The sequence below is a fragment of the Myxine glutinosa genome, unplaced genomic scaffold (genome assembly GCF_964187855.1).
Source record: "Myxine glutinosa unplaced genomic scaffold, kmMyxGlut1.1 SCAFFOLD_329, whole genome shotgun sequence".
Taxonomy (NCBI): Eukaryota; Metazoa; Chordata; class Myxini; order Myxiniformes; family Myxinidae; genus Myxine; species Myxine glutinosa.
Genome location: NW_027616446.1, coordinates 265,054 through 288,563, shown reverse-complemented (window position 1 = coordinate 288,563; position 23,510 = coordinate 265,054). Strand labels below are relative to the sequence as shown.

Below are 23,510 nucleotides of genomic sequence, written 5' to 3'. Positions count from 1 at the left end.
GTGGTTTGCTTTAACGGCAACTCCTAGTTGCGCCGTATTAGATCTAGACATTATTTGGCCGTCCAAAAGGGCCAAAGCCTATAGTAATACATAAGGCTCTGCCTTCGCTGACGCGTATAGCCTTTGGGCGGGGATACTACACCTGGAAAAACCCTAACGATACAATACTCCATCCCTGACGCTAGGCTCGCTCGCTTCGCTCACTCCGATATGATACAATACAATACAATACAATGGTGATGCGAAAACGTTTTGGGTTAAGGGAGAACATCTGCAATCGGTAATTGGGATTAATTCTCCGTATTCCCAAAAACCAGGTTCGACGATCCTCTACTTCCCGTTCTAGGGTGGCAAGCGGTATGGTTATCGGAAGAAGTGGAGTCCCAGACGGAGGACTTTCAGGCCACGGCGCAGCTTCCGCAGAGGCCTACGGGGAAGAAAGAGCACAAGCAGATTCAGCAAAAAGACTCTCATCGTCACGATGGAGCATACAATGAAACCAGAAGACTTCAAAGAGGGCAAATTGACACTGTACATAAACAAAGAGGGCCATTGCCGTACTGCCCCGATCCTTCAGCAAACCAGTGCGAGACAATACGACGATTATAACCCCGAACTAAAGGAACTGTTTGCCTCCCATGTTGTTTATACTATCGAGTGCTTTAAAATCGCCATTGAATCCTATTCCTCCGGGGCACAGACAAAATCACAGACTGTTCAAACAAGTGCAACATCCCTTGCAATGTCGACAAATGTCACACTATCACGATGTCTTTCCAAAAAGACGATCCGGCCAAACGCACCATCGTCGACTTTGTCAACAATCGTCTAAAAAAAACTTGTGTTAGAGTACTCAAGACTTTCGTTTCCAAATGTGCCATGATATTTCCTTGCAAAACCACATGACCAAACCGGCCGGCTAAACCGTTCCCCAAATGTCTATCTTCCATCGTGCAAACTCCTTCGTTGGCACACCCGACATCCTGAACACACAAAATTCAATTTCGTGCCAACCTCAATGGAATACCGACTGCTCTACCGGCAGGGCTGCTACTCCTGCCAACAGGTACCTCGGCTTTACACTCTTGAAAAGCAAACTTTCAAAAATTAATTGTGATGTCTTCAAATGAAACCGACGCTGATGACCTTTCGTTCCCTCGCCACACACGACTTCTTGGTCCTTGTTAGGTTCCACACACTCCTGTGAAGCCTACCTACAACAGGTGTATGTCTCCACAAATATTCCTTCACACCACACAACATGTACCAGCAACATTGCCTGAATGTTGAAACGACCAGAATCAAGATTCTCTACTCACATTCACCCTTTCGTTCCTCTTTTCCGTCCCCCCCTCGCAAATACATTCCATCACTACGTTCACACTAACATTGCCACCCTTTGCATCCTTGCCACTTCGTACCCTTCCTTCCGTCCATGGTACACTGAATCTTGTGGTCAGGCACTTGCCCTGAAACAACTTCCCTTTGCCTCTCACAAAACAAATCCAACTGAAGGCAATCTCAGTTCCTTCCACCAAGCTCGGAACAACTATGTGTCTACCCTCAGCAATCCCACGAAGCACTCACGATCTCTCCACACTCAATAATGAACGAGCAAACCTGTCTCCTTCCTCCAAATGCTGCTGACGTCTGGTCAAATGGGTTTCTCTTATTTCTTCCCCCACCGCCATCCCCTCCCTTACCTCAAATGCCTACACCGTTGACACCGCACATGACAAAGCTGAATGCCTCAGCTCTTTATTTGCCTCGAAATCTTATGTCCCAAACCCATCTCTCTCTCTCTCTCTCTTCGCTCTCTTCCCCAGTCGAACCCAACTGCTCCTCACTCTGTCTCCTTCTCCCCTGACAAGATAGACAAGCTTCTATCAAAACTCGACTCTCATTCTCTAACTAAAAGAGACGACATCAGCCCAGGCATCTTAAATCCCTGCTCTGGCGCTCCGTTTCACCCTCCCTCTGTTCTGTTCACCCTCTTTTGCTCAACATCATCTACCAGCCAAACCTCACACTCTTACTATGTCTCTCTGAAAAGACCAACGCAAAAAAACCCTTCCATATACTTTCTCAACAATCCCCTCGAAAAAGTTATATCCCTCAAGCTTTTAAGTCTCACTATCTGCCATGATCTTTCTTGGTAAAACCCCATTTCCAACCTGCCCTCCAAAGCGTCCACGACTACGCATCCTTCATCGTGTGAAGTCCTTCCTGGGCACACCTGCCCTACTCACCACATAAAAGCCTTTCATCCACAGCTCCATACAATACTGTTCCCCCCTCTGTACCGATGCTCCGGCCTCACACCCACCTCCGATCCACGCTCTTCACACCAAAGCTTTCACAATCATTACAATGGCCTGCAATGAAACTAACTCCAAGGGCCTTTCACTCACTCACCGCAGCCAGGTTTATGGTCTTTCTGTCTTCCGCCGACTCCTCTCCGGCCTTACTCCCCCAACTCTCTCTGTCCTCTGTCCGCCTAATACTCCTACAGGTCGCACAACATCTGCCAGCAACCCTCTTATCGTTAAACTACCAAAATCTAGGCTCTCTGCTCACCTTCACTCTTCCAATCCCCTTTTGTCCCACCTCTGGAACAAACTCCCCCCCACTCCCTTCAATCCCACTCCTCCCTCAAGGTGTTTAAAACAACTGTTCACCACCATCTCTCATGTCATCTCACCTTATCTTATCTCCTTATCTTCCCCCATCCAAAACCTTGCTCTTTTCTACCCCGACTACTTCACCGGCAATACACTTTTTTTGAAATTCAAAACTTCTTTCCTGAAAGTCCTTGCAGTGTTCGTATATTTCATACCACTGCCACCTCCCCCCCCAACAATACTCCCTCTCCCACATTTCTCTCCATATCAGTGCTCTCAAATGTGTTGTTTGTGTCTTTGCCCCTCTCTCCCCATCTTGTCTACCGCTCCCCTTATTTTGTGTTTTATGTGCCGCTCTGACTTTCTCATTAATGTTACCTCTTTCGCGACCCTCGATCTTCGCTCTAAAATGAACCAAAAATTGAACCCTAACCCTAACCCTAACCCTAACCCTAACCCTAACAACCCTAACAACACTAATACAAGTGCGAAAAGTGGTTTTTCAACACTAACACAAGTGCGAAAAGTGTTTTTTCAACACTAACACAAGTGCGAAAAGTGGTTTTTCAACACGAACACAAGTGCGAAAAGTGGTTTTTCAACACTATCACAAGTGCAAAAAGTGTTTTTTCCACACTAATACAAGTGCAAAAGTGGTTTCCTGCACCAACACAAGTGCAAAAAGTGGTTTTTCAACACTAACACAAGTGCAAAAAGTGGTTTTTCAACACTAACACAAGTGCGAAAAGTGGTTTTTCAACACTAACACAAGTGCGAAAAGTGGTTTTTCCACACTAATACAAGTGCAAAAGTGGTTTCCTGCACCAACACAAGTGCGAAAAGTGGTTTTTCAACACTAACACAAGTGCGAAAAGTGGTTTTTCAACACTAACACAAGTGCGAAAAGTGGTTTTTTCACACTAATACAAGTGCAAAAGTGGTTTCCTGCACCAACACAAGTGCGAAAAGTGGTTTTTCAACACTAACACAAGTGCGAAAAGTGGTTTTTCAACACGAACACAAGTGCGAAAAGTGGTTTTTACACACTAATGCAAGTGCAAAAGTGGTTTCCTGCACCAACACAAGTGCGAAAAGTGGTTTTTCAACACTAACACAAGTGCGAAAAGTGGTTTTTCAACACTAACACAAGTGCGAAAAGTGGTTTTTCAACACTAACACAAGTGCGAAAAGTGTTCTTCCCACACTAATACAAGTGCAAAAGTGGTTTCCTGCACCAACACAAGTGCGAAAAGTGGTTTTTCAACACTAACACAAGTGCGAAAAGTGGTTTTTCAACACTAACACAAGTGCGAAAAGTGGTTTTTCCACAATAATACAAGTGCAAATGTGGTTTCCTGCACCAACACAAGTACGAAAAGTGGTTTTTCAACACTAACACAAGTGCGAAAAGTGGTTTTTCAACACTAACACAAGTGCAAAAAGTGGTTTTTCCACACTAATACAAGTGCAAAAGTGGTTTCCTGCACCAACACAAGTGCGAAAAGTGGTTTTTCAACACGAACATAAGTGCGAAAAGTGGTTTTTCAACACTATCACAAGTGCAAAAAGTGTTTTTTCCACACTAATACAAGTGCAAAAGTGGTTTCCTGCACCAACACAAGTGCGAAAAGTGGTTTTTCAACACTAACACAAGTGCGAAAAGTGGTTTTTCAACACTAACACAAGTGCGAAAGGTGGTTTTTCCACACGAATACAAGTGCAAAAGTGGTTTCCTGAACCAACACAAGTGCGAAAAGTGGTTTTTCAACACTAACACAAGTGCGAAAAGTGGTTTTTCAACACTAACACAAGTGCGAAAAGTGGTTTTTCCATACTAATACAAGTGCAAAAGTGGTTTCCTCCACCAACACAAGTGCGAAAAGTGGTTTTTCAACACTAACACAAGTGCGAAAAGTGGTTTTTCAACACTAACACAAGTGCGAAAAGTGGTTTTTCAACACTAACACAAGTGCGAAAAGTGGTTTTTCAACACTAACACAAGTGCGAAAAGTGTTTTTTCCACACTAATACAAGTGCAAAAGTGGTTTCCTGAACCAAAACAAGTGCGAAAAGTGGTTTTTCAACACTAACACAAGTGCGAAAAGTGGTTTTTCAACACTAACACAAGTGCGAAAGGTGGTTTTTCCACACGAATACAAGTGCAAAAGTGGTTTCCTGAACCAACACAAGTGCGAAAAGTGGTTTTTCAACACTAACACAAGTGCGAAAAGTGGTTTTTCAACACTAACACAAGTGCGAAAAGTGGTTTTTCCATACTAATACAAGTGCAAAAGTGGTTTCCTCCACCAACACAAGTGCGAAAAGTGGTTTTTCAACACTAACACAAGTGCGAAAAGTGGTTTTTCAACACTAACACAAGTGCGAAAAGTGGTTTTTCAACACTAACACAAGTGCGAAAAGTGGTTTTTCAACACTAACACAAGTGCGAAAAGTGTTTTTTCCACACTAATACAAGTGCAAAAGTGGTTTCCTGCACCAAAACAAGTGCGAAAAGTGGTTTTTCAACACTAACACAAGTGCGAAAAGTGGTTTTTCAACACTAACACATGTGCGAAAAGTGGTTTTTCCACACTAATACAAGTGCAAAAGTGGTTTCCTGCACCAACACAAGTGCGAAAAGTGGTTTTTCAACACTAACACAAGTGCGAAAAGTTGTTTTTCAACACTAACACAAGTGCGAAAAGTGGTTTTTCCACACTAATACAAGTGCAAAAGTGGTTTCCTGCACCAACACTAGTGCGAAAAGTGGTTTTTCAACACTAACACAAGTGCGAAAAGTGGTTTTTCAACATTATCACAAGTGCAAAAAGTGTTTTTTCCACACTAATACAAGTGCAAAAGTGGTTTCCTGCACCAACACAAGTGTGAAAAGTGGTTTTTCAACACTAACACAAGTGCGAAAAGTGGTTTTTCAACACGAACACAAGTGCGAAAAGTGGTTTTTACACACTAATGCAAGTGCAAAAGTGGTTTCCTGCACCAACACAACTGCGAAAAGTGGTTTTTCAACACTAACACAAGTGCGAAAAGTGGTTTTTCAACACTAACACAAGTGCGAAAAGTGGTTTTTCAACACTATCACAAGTGCGAAAAGTGGTTTTTCCACACTAATACAAGTGCAAAAGTGGTTTCCTGCACCAACACAAGTGCTAAACGTGGTTTTTCAACACTAACACAAGTGCGAAAAGTGGTTTTTTAACACAAACACAAGTGCGAAAAGTGGTTTTTCAACACTAACACAAGTGCGAAAAGTGGTTTTTCAACACTAACACAAGTGCGAAAAGTGGTTTTTCCACACTAATACAAGTGCAAAAGTGGTTTCCTGCACCAACACAAGTGCGAAAAGTGGTTTTTCAACACTAACACAAGTGCGAAAAGTGGTTTTTCAACACGAACACAAGTGCGAAAAGTGGTTTTTACACACTAATGCAAGTGCAAAAGTGGTTTCCTGCACCAACACAAGTGCGAAAAGTGGTTTTTCAACACTAACACAAGTGCGAAAAGTGGTTTTTCAACACTAACACAAGTGCGAAAAGTGGTTTTTCAACACTAACACAAGTGCGAAAAGTGTTCTTCCCACACTAATACAAGTGCAAAAGTGGTTTCCTGCACCAACACAAGTGCAAAAAGTGGTTTTTCAACACTAACACAAGTGCGAAAAGTGGTTTTTCAACACTAACACAAGTGCGAAAAGTGGTTTTTCCACAATAATACAAGTGCAAATGTGGTTTCCTGCACCAACACAAGTACGAAAAGTGGTTTTTCAACACTAACACAAGTGCGAAAAGTGGTTTTTCAACACTAACACAAGTGCAAAAAGTGGTTTTTCCACACTAATACAAGTGCAAAAGTGGTTTCCTGCACCAACACAAGTGCGAAAAGTGGTTTTTCAACACGAACATAAGTGCGAAAAGTGGTTTTTCAACACTATCACAAGTGCAAAAAGTGTTTTATCCACACTAATACAAGTGCAAAAGTGGTTTCCTGCACCAACACAAGTGCGAAAAGTGGTTTTTCAACACTAACACAAGTGCGAAAAGTGGTTTTTCAACACTAACACAAGTGCGAAAGGTGGTTTTTCCACACGAATACAAGTGCAAAAGTGGTTTCCTGAACCAACACAAGTGCGAAAAGTGGTTTTTCAACACTAACACAAGTGCGAAAAGTGGTTTTTCAACACTAACACAAGTGCGAAAAGTGGTTTTTCCATACTAATACAAGTGCAAAAGTGGTTTCCTCCACCAACACAAGTGCGAAAAGTGGTTTTTCAACACTAACACAAGTGCGAAAAGTGGTTTTTCAACACTAACACAAGTGCGAAAAGTGGTTTTTCAACACTAACACAAGTGCGAAAAGTGGTTTTTCAACACTAACACAAGTGCGAAAAGTGTTTTTTCCACACTAATACAAGTGCAAAAGTGGTTTCCTGCACCAAAACAAGTGCGAAAAGTGGTTTTTCAACACTAACACAAGTGCGAAAAGTGGTTTTTCAACACTAACACATGTGCGAAAAGTGGTTTTACCACACTAATACAAGTGCAAAAGTGGTTTCCTGCACCAACACAAGTGCGAAAAGTGGTTTTTCAACACTAACACAAGTGCGAAAAGTGGTTTTTCAACACTAACACAAGTGCGAAAAGTGGTTTTTCCACACTAATACAAGTGCAAATGTGGTTTCCTGCACCAACACAAGTGCGAAAAGTGGTTTTTCAACACTAACACAAGTGCGAAAAGTGGTTTTTCAACACTAACACAAGTGCGAAAAGTGGTTTTTCAACACTAACACAAGTGCGAAAAGTGGTTTTTCAACATTAACACAAGTGCGAAAAGTGGTTTTTCCACACTAATACAAGTGCAAAAGTGGTTTCCTGCACCAACACAAGTGCGAAAAGTGGTTTTTCAACACTAACACAAGTGCGAAAAGTGGTTTTTCAACACTATCACAAGTGCAAAAAGCGTTTTTTCCACACTAATACAAGTGCAAAAGTGGTTTCCTGCACCAACACAAGTGTGAAAAGTGGTTTTTCAACACTAACACAAGTGCGAAAAGTGGTTTTTCAACACGAACACAAGTGCGAAAAGTGCTTTTTACACACTAATGCAAGTGCAAAAGTGGTTTCCTGCACCAACACAAGTGCGAAAAGTGGTTTTTCAACACTAACACAAGTGCGAAAAGTGTTTTTCAACACTAACACAAGTGCGAAAAGTGGTTTTTCAACACTATCACAAGTGCGAAAAGTGGTTTCCTGCACTAATACAAGTGCAAAAGTGGTTTCCTGCACCAACACAAGTGCTAAACGTGGTTTTTCAACACTACCACAAGTGCGAAAAGTGGTTTTTTAACACAAACACAAGTGCGAAAAGTGTTTTTTCAACAGCAACACAAGTGCGAAAAGTGGTTTTTCAACACTAACACAAGTGCGAAAAGTGGTTTTTCAACACTAACAAGTGCGAAAAGTGGTTTTTCCACACTAATACAAGTGCAAAAGTGGTTTCCTGCACCAACACAAGTGCGAAAAGTGGTTTATCAACACTAACACAAGTGCGAAAAGTGTTTTTTCAACACTAACACAAGTGCGAAAAGTGGTTTTTCCACACTAATACAAGTGCAAAAGTGGTTTCCTGCACCAACACAAGTGCGAAAAGTGGTTTTTCAACACGAACACAAGTGCGAAAAGTGGTTTTTCAACACTATCACAAGTGCAAAAAGTGTTTTTTCCACACTAATACAAGTGCAAAAGTGGTTTCCTGCACCAACACAAGCGCAAAAAGTGGTTTTTCAACACTAACACAAGTGCAAAAAGTGGTTTTTCAACACTAACACAAGTGCGAAAAGTGGTTTTTCAACACTAACACAAGTGCGAAAAGTGGTTTTTCCACACTAATACAAGTGCAAAAGTGGTTTCCTGCACCAACACAAGTGCGAAAAGTGGATTTTCAACACTAACACAAGTGCGAAAAGTGGTTTTTCAACACTAACACAAGTGCGAAAACTGGTTTTTCCACACTAATACAAGTGCAAAAGTGGTTTCCTGCACCAACACAAGTGCGAAAAGTGGTTTTTCAACACTAACACAAGTGCAAAAAGTGGTTTTTCAACACTAACACAGGTGCGAAAAGTGGTTTTTCAACACTATCACAAGTGCAAAAAGTGTTTTTTCCACAATAATACAAGTGCAAAAGTGGTTTCCTGCACCAACACAAGTGCGAAAAGTGGTTTTTCAACACTAACACAAGTGCGAAAAGTGGTTTTTCCACACTAATACAAGTGCAAAAGTGGTTTCCTGCACCAACACAAGTGCGAAATGTGGTTTTTCAACACTAACACAAGTGCGAAAAGTGTTTTTTCCACACTAATACAAGTGCAAAAGTGGTTTCCTGCACCAAAACAAGTGCGAAAAGTGGTTTTTCAACACTAACACAAGTGCGAAAAGTGGTTTTTCAACACTAACACATGTGCGAAAAGTGGTTTTTCCACACTAATACAAGTGCAAAAGTGGTTTCCTGCACCAACACAAGTGCGAAAAGTGGTTTTTCAACACTAACACAAGTGCGAAAAGTGGTTTTTCAACACTAACACAAGTGCGAAAAGTGGTTTTTCCACACTAATACAAGTGCAAATGTGGTTTCCTGCACCAACACAAGTGCGAAAAGTGGTTTTTCAACACTAACACAAGTGCGAAAAGTGGTTTTTCAACACTAACACAAGTGCGAAAAGTGGTTTTTCAACACTAACACAAGTGCGAAAAGTGGTTTTTCAACATTAACACAAGTGCGAAAAGTGGTTTTTCCACACTAATACAAGTGCAAAAGTGGTTTCCTGCACCAACACAAGTGCGAAAAGTGGTTTTTCAACACTAACACAAGTGCGAAAAGTGGTTTTTCAACACTATCACAAGTGCAAAAAGCGTTTTTTCCACACTAATACAAGTGCAAAAGTGGTTTCCTGCACCAACACAAGTGCGAAAAGTGGTTTTTCAACACGAACACAAGTGCGAAAAGTGGTTTTTCAACACTAACACAAGTGCGAAAAGTGGTTTTTCAACATTAACACAAGTGCGAAAAGTGGTTTTTCCACACTAATACAAGTGCAAAAGTGGTTTCCTGCACCAACACAAGTGCGAAAAGTGGTTTTTCAACACTAACACAAGTGCGAAAAGTGGTTTTTCAACACTATCACAAGTGCAAAAAGCGTTTTTTCCACACTAATACAAGTGCAAAAGTGGTTTCCTGCACCAACACAAGTGCGAAAAGTGGTTTTTCAACACGAACACAAGTGCGAAAAGTGGTTTTTCAACACTATCACAAGTGCAAAAAGTGTTTTTTCCACACTAATACAAGTGCAAAAGTGGTTTCCTGCACCAACACAAGTGCAAAAAGTGGTTTTTCAACACTAACACAAGTGCAAAAAGTGGTTTTTCAACACTAACACAAGTGCGAAAAGTGGTTTTTCAACACTAACACAAGTGCGAAAAGTGGTTTTTCCACACTAATACAAGTGCAAAAGTGGTTTCCTGCACCAACACAAGTGCGAAAAGTGGATTTTCAACACTAACACAAGTGCGAAAAGTGGTTTTTCAACACTAACACAAGTGCGAAAAGTGGTTTTTCCACACTAATACAAGTGCAAAAGTGGTTTCCTGCACCAACACAAGTGCGAAAAGTGGTTTTTCAACACTAACACAAGTGCGAAAAGTGGTTTTTCAACACTAACACAAGTGCGAAAAGTGGTTTTTCAACACTATCACAAGTGCAAAAAGTGTTTTTTCCACACTAATACAAGTGCAAAAGTGGTTTCCTGCACCAACACAAGTGCGAAAAGTGGTTTTTCAACACTAACACAAGTGCGAAAAGTGGTTTTTCCACACTAATACAAGTGCAAAAGTGGTTTCCTGCACCAACACAAGTGCGAAATGTGGTTTTTCAACACTAACACAAGTGCGAAAAGTGTTTTTTCCACACTAATACAAGTGCAAAAGTGGTTTCCTGCACCAAAACAAGTGCGAAAAGTGGTTTTTCAACACTAACACAAGTGCGAAAAGTGGTTTTTCAACACTAACACATGTGCGAAAAGTGGTTTTTCCACACTAATACAAGTGCAAAAGTGGTTTCCTGCACCAACACAAGTGCGAAAAGTGGTTTTTCAACACTAACACAAGTGCGAAAAGTGGTTTTTCAACACTAACACAAGTGCGAAAAGTGGTTTTTCCACACTAATACAAGTGCAAATGTGGTTTCCTGCACCAACACAAGTGCGAAAAGTGGTTTTTCAACACTAACACAAGTGCGAAAAGTGGTTTTTCAACACTAACACAAGTGCGAAAAGTGGTTTTTCAACACTAACACAAGTGCGAAAAGTGGTTTTTCAACATTAACACAAGTGCGAAAAGTGGTTTTTCCACACTAATACAAGTGCAAAAGTGGTTTCCTGCACCAACACAAGTGCGAAAAGTGGTTTTTCAACACTAACACAAGTGCGAAAAGTGGTTTTTCAACACTATCACAAGTGCAAAAAGCGTTTTTTCCACACTAATACAAGTGCAAAAGTGGTTTCCTGCACCAACACAAGTGTGAAAAGTGGTTTTTCAACACTAACACAAGTGCGAAAAGTGGTTTTTCAACACGAACACAAGTGCGAAAAGTGCTTTTTACACACTAATGCAAGTGCAAAAGTGGTTTCCTGCACCAACACAAGTGCGAAAAGTGGTTTTTCAACACTAACACAAGTGCGAAAAGTGGTTTTTCAACACTAACACAAGTGCGAAAAGTGTTTTTTCCACACTAATACAAGTGCAAAAGTGGTTTTCCTGCACCAACACAAGTGCCAAAATTGGTTTTTCAACACTAACTCAAGTGCGAAAAGTGGTTTTTCAACACTATCGCAAGTGCAAAAAGAGTTTTTTCCACACTAATACAAGTGCAAAAGTGTTTCCTGCACCAACACAAGTGCGAAAAGTGGTTTTTCAACACTAACACAAGTGCGAAAAGTGTTTTTTCAACACTAACACAAGTGCGAAAAGTGGTTTTTCAACACTATCACAAGTGCGAAAAGTGGTTTCCTGCACTAATACAAGTGCAAAAGTGGTTTCCTGCACCAACACAAGTGCTAAACGTGGTTTTTCAACACTACCACAAGTGCGAAAAGTGGTTTTTTTAACACAAACACAAGTGCGAAAAGTGTTTTTTCAACAGTAACACAAGTGCGAAAAGTGGTTTTTCAACACTAACACAAGTGCGAAAAGTGGTTTTTCAACACTAACAATTGCGAAAAGTGGTTTTTCCACACTAATACAAGTGCAAAAGTGGTTTCCTGCACCAACACAAGTGCGAAAAGTGGTTTTTCAACACTAACACAAGTGCGAAAAGTGTTTTTTCAACACTAACACAAGTGCGAAAAGTGGTTTTTCCACACTAATACAAGTGCAAAAGTGGTTTCCTGCACCAACACAAGTGCGAAAAGTGGTTTTTCAACACGAACACAAGTGCGAAAAGTGGTTTTTCAACACTATCACAAGTGCAAAAAGTGTTTTTTCCACACTAATACAAGTGCAAAAGTGGTTTCCTGCACCAACACAAGTGCAAAAAGTGGTTTTTCAACACTAACACAAGTGCAAAAAGTGGTTTTTCAACACTAACACAAGTGCGAAAAGTGGTTTTTCAACACTAACACAAGTTCGAAAAGTGGTTTTTCCACACTAATACAAGTGCAAAAGTGGTTTCCTGCACCAACACAAGTGCGAAAAGTGGATTTTCAACACTAACACAAGTGCGAAAAGTGGTTTTTCAACACTAACACAAGTGCGAAAAGTGGTTTTTCCACACTAATACAAGTGCAAAAGTGGTTTGCTGCACCAACACAAGTGCGAAAAGTGGTTTTTCAACACTAACACAAGTGCGAAAAGTGGTTTTTCAACACTAACACAAGTGCGAAAAGTGGTTTTTCAACACTATCACAAGTGCAAAAAGTGTTTTTTCCACACTAATACAAGTGCAAAAGTGGTTTCCTGCACCAACACAAGTGCGAAAAGTGGTTTTTCAACACTAACACAAGTGCGAAAAGTGGTTTTTCCACACTAATACAAGTGCAAAAGTGGTTTCCTGCACCAACACAAGTGCGAAATGTGGTTTTTCAACACTAACACAAGTGCGAAAAGTGGTTTTTCAACACTAACACAAGTGCGAAAAGTGGTTTTTCAACACTAACAAAAGTGCGAAAATTGTTTTTTCCACACTAATACAAGTGCAAAAGTGGTTTCCTGCACCAACACAAGTGCGAAAAGTGTTTTTTCAACACTAACACAAGTGCGAAAAGTGGTTTTTCAACACTAACACAAGTGCGAAAAGTGGGTTTTCAACACTAACACAAGTGCGAAAAGTGGTTTTTCCACACTAATACAAGTGCAAAAGTGGTTTCCTGCACCAACACAAGTGCGAAAAGTGGTTTTTCAACACTAACACAAGTGCGAAAAGTGGTTTTTCAACACGAACACAAGTGCGAAAAGTGGTTTTTACACACTAATGCAAGTGCAAAAGTGGTTTCCTGCACCAACACAAGTGCGAAAAGTGGTTTTTCAACACTAACACAAGTGCGAAAAGTGGTTTTTCAACACTAACACAAGTGCAAAAAGTGGTTTTTCAACACTAACACAAGTGCAAAAAGTGTTCTTCCCACACTAATACAAGTGCAAAAGTGGTTTCCTGCACCAACACAAGTGCGAAAAGTGGTTTTTCAACACTAACACAAGTGCGAAAAGTGGTTTTTCAACACTAACACAAGTGCGAAAAGTGGTTTTTCCACACTAATACAAGTGCAAAAGTGGTTTCCTGCACCAACACAAGTGCGAAAAGTGGTTTTTCAACACGAACATAAGTGCGAAAAGTCGTTTTTCAACACTATCACAAGTGCAAAAAGTGTTTTTTCCACACTAATACAAGTGCAAAAGTGGTTTCCTGCACCAACACAAGTGCGAAAAGTGGTTTTTCAACACTAACACAAGTGCGAAAAGTGGTTTTTCAACACTAACACAACTGCGAAAGGTGGTTTTTCCACACGAATACAAGTGCAAAAGTGGTTTCCTGAACCAACACAAGTGCGAAAAGTGGTTTTTCAACACTAACACAAGTGCGAAAAGTGGGTTTTCAACACTAACACAAGTGCGAAAAGTGGTTTTTCCACACTAATACAAGTGCAAAAGTGGTTTCCTGCACCAACACAAGTGCGAAAAGTGGTTTTTCAACACTAACACAAGTGCGAAAAGTGGTTTTTCAACACGAACACAAGTGCGAAAAGTGGTTTTTACACACTAATGCAAGTGCAAAAGTGGTTTCCTGCACCAACACAAGTGCGAAAAGTGGTTTTTCAACACTAACACAAGTGCGAAAAGTGGTTTTTCAACACTAACACAAGTGCAAAAAGTGGTTTTTCAACACTAACACAAGTGCAAAAAGTGTTCTTCCCACACTAATACAAGTGCAAAAGTGGTTTCCTGCACCAACACAAGTGCGAAAAGTGGTTTTTCAACACTAACACAAGTGCGAAAAGTGGTTTTTCAACACTAACACAAGTGCGAAAAGTGGTTTTTCCACACTAATACAAGTGCAAAAGTGGTTTCCTGCACCAACACAAGTGCGAAAAGTGGTTTTTCAACACGAACATAAGTGCGAAAAGTGGTTTTTCAACACTATCACAAGTGCAAAAAGTGTTTTTTCCACACTAATACAAGTGCAAAAGTGGTTTCCTGCACCAACACAAGTGCGAAAAGTGGTTTTTCAACACTAACACAAGTGCGAAAAGTGGTTTTTCAACACTAACACAACTGCGAAAGGTGGTTTTTCCACACGAATACAAGTGCAAAAGTGGTTTCCTGAACCAACACAAGTGCGAAAAGTGGTTTTTCAACACTAACACAAGTGCGAAAAGTGGTTTTTCCATACTAATACAAGTGCAAAAGTGGTTTTACCACACTAATACAAGTGCAAAAGTGGTTTCCTGCACCAACACAAGTGCGAAAAGTGGTTTTTCAACACTAACACAAGTGCGAAAAGTGGTTTTTCAACACTAACACAAGTGCGAAAAGTGGTTTTTCCACACTAATACAAGTGCAAATGTGGTTTCCTGCACCAACACAAGTGCGAAAAGTGGTTTTTCAACACTAACACAAGTGCGAAAAGTGGTTTTTCAACACTAACACAAGTGCGAAAAGTGGTTTTTCAACACTAACACAAGTGCGAAAAGTGGTTTTTCAACATTAACACAAGTGCGAAAAGTGGTTTTTCCACACTAATACAAGTGCAAAAGTGGTTTCCTGCACCAACACAAGTGCGAAAAGTGGTTTTTCAACACTAACACAAGTGCGAAAAGTGGTTTTTCAACACTATCACAAGTGCAAAAAGCGTTTTTTCCACACTAATACAAGTGCAAAAGTGGTTTCCTGCACCAACACAAGTGTGAAAAGTGGTTTTTCAACACTAACACAAGTGCGAAAAGTGGTTTTTCAACACGAACACAAGTGCGAAAAGTGCTTTTTACACACTAATGCAAGTGCAAAAGTGGTTTCCTGCACCAACACAAGTGCGAAAAGTGGTTTTTCAACACTAACACAAGTGCGAAAAGTGTTTTTTCAACACTAACACAAGTGCGAAAAGTGGTTTTTCAACACTATCACAAGTGCGAAAAGTGGTTTCCTGCACTAATACAAGTGCAAAAGTGGTTTCCTGCACCAACACAAGTGCTAAACGTGGTTTTTCAACACTACCACAAGTGCGAAAAGTGGTTTTTTAACACAAACACAAGTGCGAAAAGTGTTTTTTCAACAGCAACACAAGTGCGAAAAGTGGTTTTTCAACACTAACACAAGTGCGAAAAGTGGTTTTTCAACACTAACAAGTGCGAAAAGTGGTTTTTCCACACTAATACAAGTGCAAAAGTGGTTTCCTGCACCAACACAAGTGCGAAAAGTGGTTTATCAACACTAACACAAGTGCGAAAAGTGTTTTTTCAACACTAACACAAGTGCGAAAAGTGGTTTTTCCACACTAATACAAGTGCAAAAGTGGTTTCCTGCACCAACACAAGTGCGAAAAGTGGTTTTTCAACACGAACACAAGTGCGAAAAGTGGTTTTTCAACACTATCACAAGTGCAAAAAGTGTTTTTTCCACACTAATACAAGTGCAAAAGTGGTTTCCTGCACCAACACAAGCGCAAAAAGTGGTTTTTCAACACTAACACAAGTGCAAAAAGTGGTTTTTCAACACTAACACAAGTGCGAAAAGTGGTTTTTCAACACTAACACAAGTGCGAAAAGTGGTTTTTCCACACTAATACAAGTGCAAAAGTGGTTTCCTGCACCAACACAAGTGCGAAAAGTGGATTTTCAACACTAACACAAGTGCGAAAAGTGGTTTTTCAACACTAACACAAGTGCGAAAACTGGTTTTTCCACACTAATACAAGTGCAAAAGTGGTTTCCTGCACCAACACAAGTGCGAAAAGTGGTTTTTCAACACTAACACAAGTGCGAAAAGTGGTTTTTCAACACTAACACAGGTGCGAAAAGTGGTTTTTCAACACTATCACAAGTGCAAAAAGTGTTTTTTCCACACTAATACAAGTGCAAAAGTGGTTTCCTGCACCAACACAAGTGCGAAAAGTGGTTTTTCAACACTAACACAAGTGCGAAAAGTGGTTTTTCCACACTAATACAAGTGCAAAAGTGGTTTCCTGCACCAACACAAGTGCGAAATGTGGTTTTTCAACACTAACACAAGTGCGAAAATTGTTTTTTCCACACTAATACAAGTGCAAAAGTGGTTTCCTGCACCAACACAAGTGCGAAAAGTGTTTTTTCAACACTAACACAAGTGCGAAAAGTGGTTTTTCAACACTAACACAAGTGCGAAAAGTGGTTTTTCAACACTAACACAAGTGCGAAAAGTGGTTTTTCCACACTAATACAAGTGCAAAAGTGGTTTCCTGCACCAACACAAGTGCGAAAAGTGGTTTTTCAACACTAACACAAGTGCGAAAAGTGGTTTTTCAACACGAACACAAGTGCGAAAAGTGGTTTTTACACACTAATGCAAGTGCAAAAGTGGTTTCCTGCACCAACACAAGTGCGAAAAGTGGTTTTTCAACACTAACACAAGTGCGAAAAGTGGTTTTTCAACACTAACACAAGTGCAAAAAGTGGTTTTTCAACACTAACACAAGTGCAAAAAGTGTTCTTCCCACACTAATACAAGTGCAAAAGTGGTTTCCTGCACCAACACAAGTGCGAAAAGTGGTTTTTCAACACTAACACAAGTGCGAAAAGTGGTTTTTCAACACTAACACAAGTGCGAAAAGTGGTTTTTCCACACTAATACAAGTGCAAATGTGGTTTCCTGCACCAACACAAGTACGAAAAGTGGTTTTTCAACACTAACACAAGTGCGAAAAGTGGTTTTTCAACACTAACACAAGTGCGAAAAGTGGTTTTTCCACACTAATACAAGTGCAAAAGTGGTTTCCTGCACCAACACAAGTGCGAAAAGTGGTTTTTCAACACGAACATAAGTGCGAAAAGTGGTTTTTCAACACTATCACAAGTGCAAAAAGTGTTTTTTCCACACTAATACAAGTGCAAAAGTGGTTTCCTGCACCAACACAAGTGCGAAAAGTTGTTTTTCAACACTAACACAAGTGCGAAAAGTGGTTTTTCAACACTAACACAACTGCGAAAGGTGGTTTTTCCACACGAATACAAGTGCAAAAGTGGTTTCCTGAACCAACACAAGTGCGAAAAGTGGTTTTTCAACACTAACACAAGTGCGAAAAGTGGTTTTTCCATACTAATACAAGTGCAAAAGTGGTTTCCTCCACCAAAACAAGTGCGAAAAGTGGTTTTTCAACACTAACACAAGTGCGAAAAGTGGTTTTTCAAAACTAACACAAGTGCGAAAAGTGGTTTTTCAACACTAACACAAGTGCGAAAAGTGGTTTTTCAACACTAACAAGTGCGAAAAGTGTTTTTCCACACTAATACAAGTGCAAAAGTGGTTTCCTGCACCAACACAAGTGCGAAAAGTGGTTTTTCAACACTAACACAAGTGCGAAAAGTGGTTTTTCAACACTAACACATGTGCGAAAAGTGGTTTTTCCACACTAATACAAGTGCAAAAGTGGTTTCCTCCACCAAAACAAGTGCGAAAAGTGGTTTTTCAACACTAACACAAGTGCGAAAAGTGGTTTTTCAACACTAACACAAGTGCGAAAAGTGGTTTTTCAACACTAACACAAGTGCGAAAAGTGGTTTTTCAACACTAACACAAGTGCGAAAAGTGGTTTTTCAACACTAACACAAGTGCGAAAAGTGTTTTTTCCACACTAATACAAGTGCAAAAGTGGTTTCCTGCACCAACACAAGTGCGAAAAGTGGTTTTTCAACATTAACACAAGTGCGAAAAGTGGTTTTTCAACACTAACACATGTGCGAAAAGTGGTTTTTCCACACTAATACAAGTGCAAATGTGGTTTCCTGCAACAACACAAGTGCGAAAAGTGGTTTTTCAACACTAACACAAGTGCGAAAAGTGGTTTTTCAACACTAACACAAGTGCGAAAAGTGGTTTTTCCACACTAATACAAGTGCAAAAGTGGTTTCCTGCACCAACACAAGTGCAAAAAGTGGTTTTTCAACACGAACACAAGTGCGAAAAGTGGTTTTTCAACACTATCACAAGTGCAAAAAGTGTTTTTTCCACACTAATACAAGTGCAAAAGTGGTTTTTTCCACACTAATACAAGTGCAAAAGTGGTTTCCTGCACCAACACAAGTGCGAAAAGTGGTTTTTCAACACTAACACAAGTGCGAAAAGTGGTTTTTCAACACTAACACAAGTGCGAAAAGTGGTTTTTCAACACTAACACAAGTGCGAAAAGTGGTTTTTCCACACTAATACAAGTGTAAAAGTGGTTTCCTGCACCAACACAAGTGTGAAAAGTGGTTTTACAACACTAACACAAGTGCGAAAAGTGGTTTTTCAACACTAACACAATTGCGAAAAGTGGTTTTTCCACACTAATACAAGTGCAAATGTGGTTTTCTGCACCAACACAGGTGCGAAAAGTGGTTTTTCAACACTAACACAAGTGCAAAAGTGGTTTCCTGCACCAACACAAGTGCGAAAAGTGGTTTTTCAACCTGGTGAATATCGAGCAATACCTGGTTGATTAAGAAGACCTCAGCTCGATGGGCATCCTGCAGCAAGCTCTGGTATCCATGTGTCTGGGACAAGAAAGCGAGCCGTTTGTCGCATGCAAGACAGAGCTCGTACAGGCCGAAGTCGAGGGCTAGCAGCCGCTGCCGAAGGGACGCATACTGGGCGCCAATACGATGGAGGGTCATCGCCATGCCCTCATTGCGAATCCACATGTAGTCGTCTTCATGGTTGTCCATGTCGCTGCATACAGTCCAGTGTTGCGCGAGCAGCTTTTCGGCCTCAAGCAATGTGCTCGGCTTGTCCTCGGACGTGATCGCTGTATGTGTCAAAGCGAGCCAACCCTAGTACAGAGAGGACGGGACGACAAGAAGAGAGTTAGCATTTCGCAAAATTTTGGTGACTGTGCGGGTAGCTTAAACCTTCCTGAAAATTTCATTCGCTATCCTTCAATATGAACACACATGGACATCTTACCCAACACAGTCTTGAGAAAAAGGACACCGGAAGGGTCTTTTCAACTCTTACTTTGCATTTCCGAGCCCTATCTGTATTTTCTACGAGCTGCCATTTTGTCGGCATCTCGATATTCCCCAACGCTGTGAGTACAACATAAACAACAACAAAATGCCATTCAGCATTTTAAGGCCATTTTCCCTGCTAGAGCGGGGGTTAGCCTTGAGGTCCCCATGACAATCTTCTCCATTTTGCCATATTTTCTGCATCTCCCCTTGTTAACCCCCTTGCCTGCATTTCTTCTTCCACCACCTTTAGCCAAGGCTTTCTCAGTCTTCCCCATCCTCTATTTCCTTCTACATTCATTTCCATTACTCTTCTCAACCAGTCACTTTCATCCTTCCTCAACACATGACCAAACCATCTCAACCTGTTTCTCTTCACAGCATCCATCACAGGCTCTATTCCCATCAACTTTCACAATTCATCATTTGTCTTCCTCTCTCTCTCAACGATACCCCGCACGTCCACCGAACCATTCGCATTTCCACCCTTTCCAGCCTTCGTTGCTGCTCTACGTTCATTACCCATGTCTCGCTCCCATAAATCATAACACTTCTCACACATGCAGCATACAACTTTCCCTTCAGCTTCAACGACACTCCACTCCTCGTCAGCACGCCACTCAGTTCCCGAAACTTCTTCCATGCACATCTCACTCCGGCAACCGTTGCAGAGTCTGATCCACCTTCTCCATTCAGCATGTCTCCTCGGTAGCAAAATGTTTTCACCCCTTCCAGCTTCACGCCATCTCCAAGATACAACTCAACATTTCCTCCATCTGCAGCTCCCTCTGTGCACACCTTACACTTGAATGTAGCTGCCACACTGGTCAATGAACCTCTCAGACCACCACATTATTGATGTCCATTGAATGTGCACATTGTACATTGAATGGAGTTCACTCCGACACCCTTCCTGCACACAGCACACGGCCACTTCCCAGTTCTTTTCACCTCACCACATGCTTTACCACTTGCCATAACCTTCGTTTTTCCGATATTCACCTTCAGACCTTTTGTCTCCATACATTCCTTCCACTTGTTCATCTTCTCCTTCAGTCCATCCATACTTTCTGCAATCACCACCAGATCATCTGCATGCAACAACTCCCACGGTAAACCCTCCTTTACGTTCCGTAAAGAGTGAGCGGCACATTTTATTGGTCGAGAACGCTGAAAGAGTGAGCGGCACATATTATTGGTCGAGAAAGCTGAGAGTGTGAGCAGCACATTTTATTGGTCAAGAACGCTGAGAGTTTGAGCGCCACATTTTATTGGTCGAGATGGCATAAAATGGCGTAACATTTTGTCCAAGTACTGCTAAACTGGAGGTTTTTGGAAGCTGTAAGAAGGCGATTTGTGTTCTGCAGTGTTCAAGTATTTAATTAAATTTAAATAAAATAAAGATTTTAAAGGATGTACAAAAAATACTTTTTTCAGAAGTTTACCGCTATTGATGCAGCGTCTTTTACACCACCTTATTTAACGTGTGACATTAGTTATTTGTGCCTGTTGTTTGCGTCCTTTATAACATCCTTTTTTCGTTTTCCTTTTTTTTGGGCATTTTCTCGATTTTCTGATTCATGATTATTTAAAAAAAAAAAAAATTTCATGAAATCTATTTTTTTGGGAAATTGAGATTATAAAAAATAAATTACAAAAATTAAAAATAAACTCACTGGAGAGACCAAACAGTGGTGCATCACCTGCTTTGCTGACAGTTTTGATCCCAGTCACACAAGCTCAAAACTCCTGTGTGAACCAGGATATGTCAATATGATGACGTCACATATCTGAAGCACACTAAAAGCAAAGTATTTTTTCAAATAATTAATCTCATTGCATTTGTTATTTTATGGTCTGCCAGGACAGCTTTGGCATTAGAGTCTTAAAGGATTGCACATTTGGCTTTGAGCTACCTTGCCAGGGTTGGAATCCCAACCCAGCTATAAACTACCACCCTGGCTTTTGCCATGCAAGAGGAGGTTTATGTGTGCTGAGGCTCACACCCGAAAAGTGAGGCAAACATTCGCGTGGTTACACGAGCTGGTTGCGTACAACAGAAACGTTTGTTGGGAAGCAAGTCGAGGCTCATGGAAGGGCGAGGAGACAGAGGGCACAACTTAATCTCCATCATGTGCGTATCTTCCAACTCTGATCGGTTCCTGCCGACATTCCTGACCGTGGTAGCTACGTTAATTTCCAGGAGTAAAAAACGCAGGGAATTTATCAAGCATATGTGGGCGAGGAGGCCGTCGGACTTTTTGGAGGTTTTCCTTCCCCTCCCACCTCTTCTATTTGCTGTTCTTTTCCTTCTGCTACGTCCTGGTCTGTTCTATATTCTCGCTCCTCCACAAGCCTCGACTCTGTTTACAAAGGAGATGTAAAATAAATAAATAAATCATAATGTATCTTAAGGACAATGTGCACCTGAAAATCGTCCAGGTCACGTAAGACCTTCTGCAGCTTACTATCTTCGTCAAGGTATTCGATATACTTGCGCAGGGCCTCCTTGTGATAACCCGACAGGGTCTCCATCTCGGCCACACAATGGCGGAAGTCCTCGGCCTGCTCGGGGTGCTGCACCGCCAGCCGCTCCGCCTCACGACTGGTTTCCTCCAGCTTGGTCTGAATCCGCCGAGGAGTACACGGTCCAATGGGGCAACCATAACCGAGAAACAGACACAGGTGTATTTGAAGAGATTGGGTGATTTTAAAAACAAAAGCTCCGTTTATACAATCAAACACAGTTATTGACCCATTTTGGAGATGCAATTGATTTGCCATTAGACCTCAAGTACCCGAATGTGAATGCACACGCAAGTGAGCAGATTCTGCCACACATGATGCCCTTAGGGGCACGAAACAATAAACACAAACAATAAGGGACAAACATACTCGGAGGAGTCAACCTGAGCGTGTTATTTGAGGATAATGGGGGGAATAAATGATAAACTAGAAAGCATCTGAAAATGAAAAGCCCACCCACGTCCGTTTGTATTCAAATATCCTCTTCTTCTGTCATATGCTCAAAATAACGAAAACATTTTAAAAATAAAAATGCAAAATTGATGATTTTATGCAGCCTTGACCTTTGACCTTTTGATCTAAAAATATAATCAGCTTCTAGCTTTGATTGGTGAATCAATTCTGTGACCAGATATGCAAATTACTTAAATTTCAGGTCAATCGGGTGAAAATTGGCGATTTTACGCAACCTTGACCTTTGACCTTTTCATCTAAAAAACAATCGGCTGGCAGCTTTTCATTGGCGAACCAATTCAGAGACCCAACATCCAAATTCTTCACATTTCAGGTCAATCATATGCAAATTGCCGATTTTATGTGATGCTGACCTTTGACCAAATTATTAATTTGACTTCTCCATATTCTCATAGTAAAGCTTTGTTGAAACTTTGATGAGAAAACTCAATTGGTAAATTGAAATTTCAGGTCAACTGGATGAAAATTGATGATTTTAGGTGATACTGACCTTTGACCTTTTGACAAAATTATTAATTTGACTTCTCTGTATTTTCATAATGAAGTTTTGGTGAAAATTTGATGACAAAACTGAAATGGTAAAAAGTTACAGACCGGACAGACACACGCACGTGTGTGCGCACACACACAGACGACACACAGAGACAGACAGACACACACACACAGACACACAGAGACAGACAGACACACATACACACACAGAAACAGACAGACACACACAGACACACAGAAGTGACTGCAAAACCCCATCTCCTGCTGTGCACAGAACGGGCTAATAAAGAAACATTACACCCAGTGACGTCATGGTTTTCATGTCTGCTCTGAGTCTGGGAGGTCGGCCGTTCGAACCCTGGACTAACAAGCATTCTGAGTATTGCGCTGCAATACATGTCCCCTACCAAAGTTCAAAGTGCCATAACTTTGTCAAAAATGATCGAATATGCAAATTTATGCACGGTTGATGCTGGTTTTCAAACTTGATCTGAGGTATGCTGAGACACGTGTGTGTCGCTCCGTGGAGCCCGCAAGGTATCTCCGTGGAGCGGCCTGCACGTATTGCACTGTGTGAATTATATAAATTATTACCAACTCACGGTCTGAGGTACTAGCGATTCAAGAGATATCCATTTTTAAAAAATATTTTCTTT

The 23,510-nt window shown here is 40.9% G+C and overlaps 1 protein-coding gene across 1 annotated transcript in view; it reads right to left on the bottom strand.

The window, feature by feature from the left end:
• Positions 1-2,995: 2,995 nt before the first annotated feature.
• Positions 2,996-23,510, bottom strand: part of LOC137412974 (spectrin beta chain, non-erythrocytic 1-like) — a 51,359-nt gene continuing 30,844 nt past the window's right edge. Inside the window, 3 exon segments of the mRNA XM_078768745.1 lie at positions 2,996-3,025; positions 18,847-19,185; positions 21,790-21,987. Coding sequence (XP_078624871.1) covers positions 2,996-3,025; positions 18,847-19,185; positions 21,790-21,987 — 567 coding nt within the window.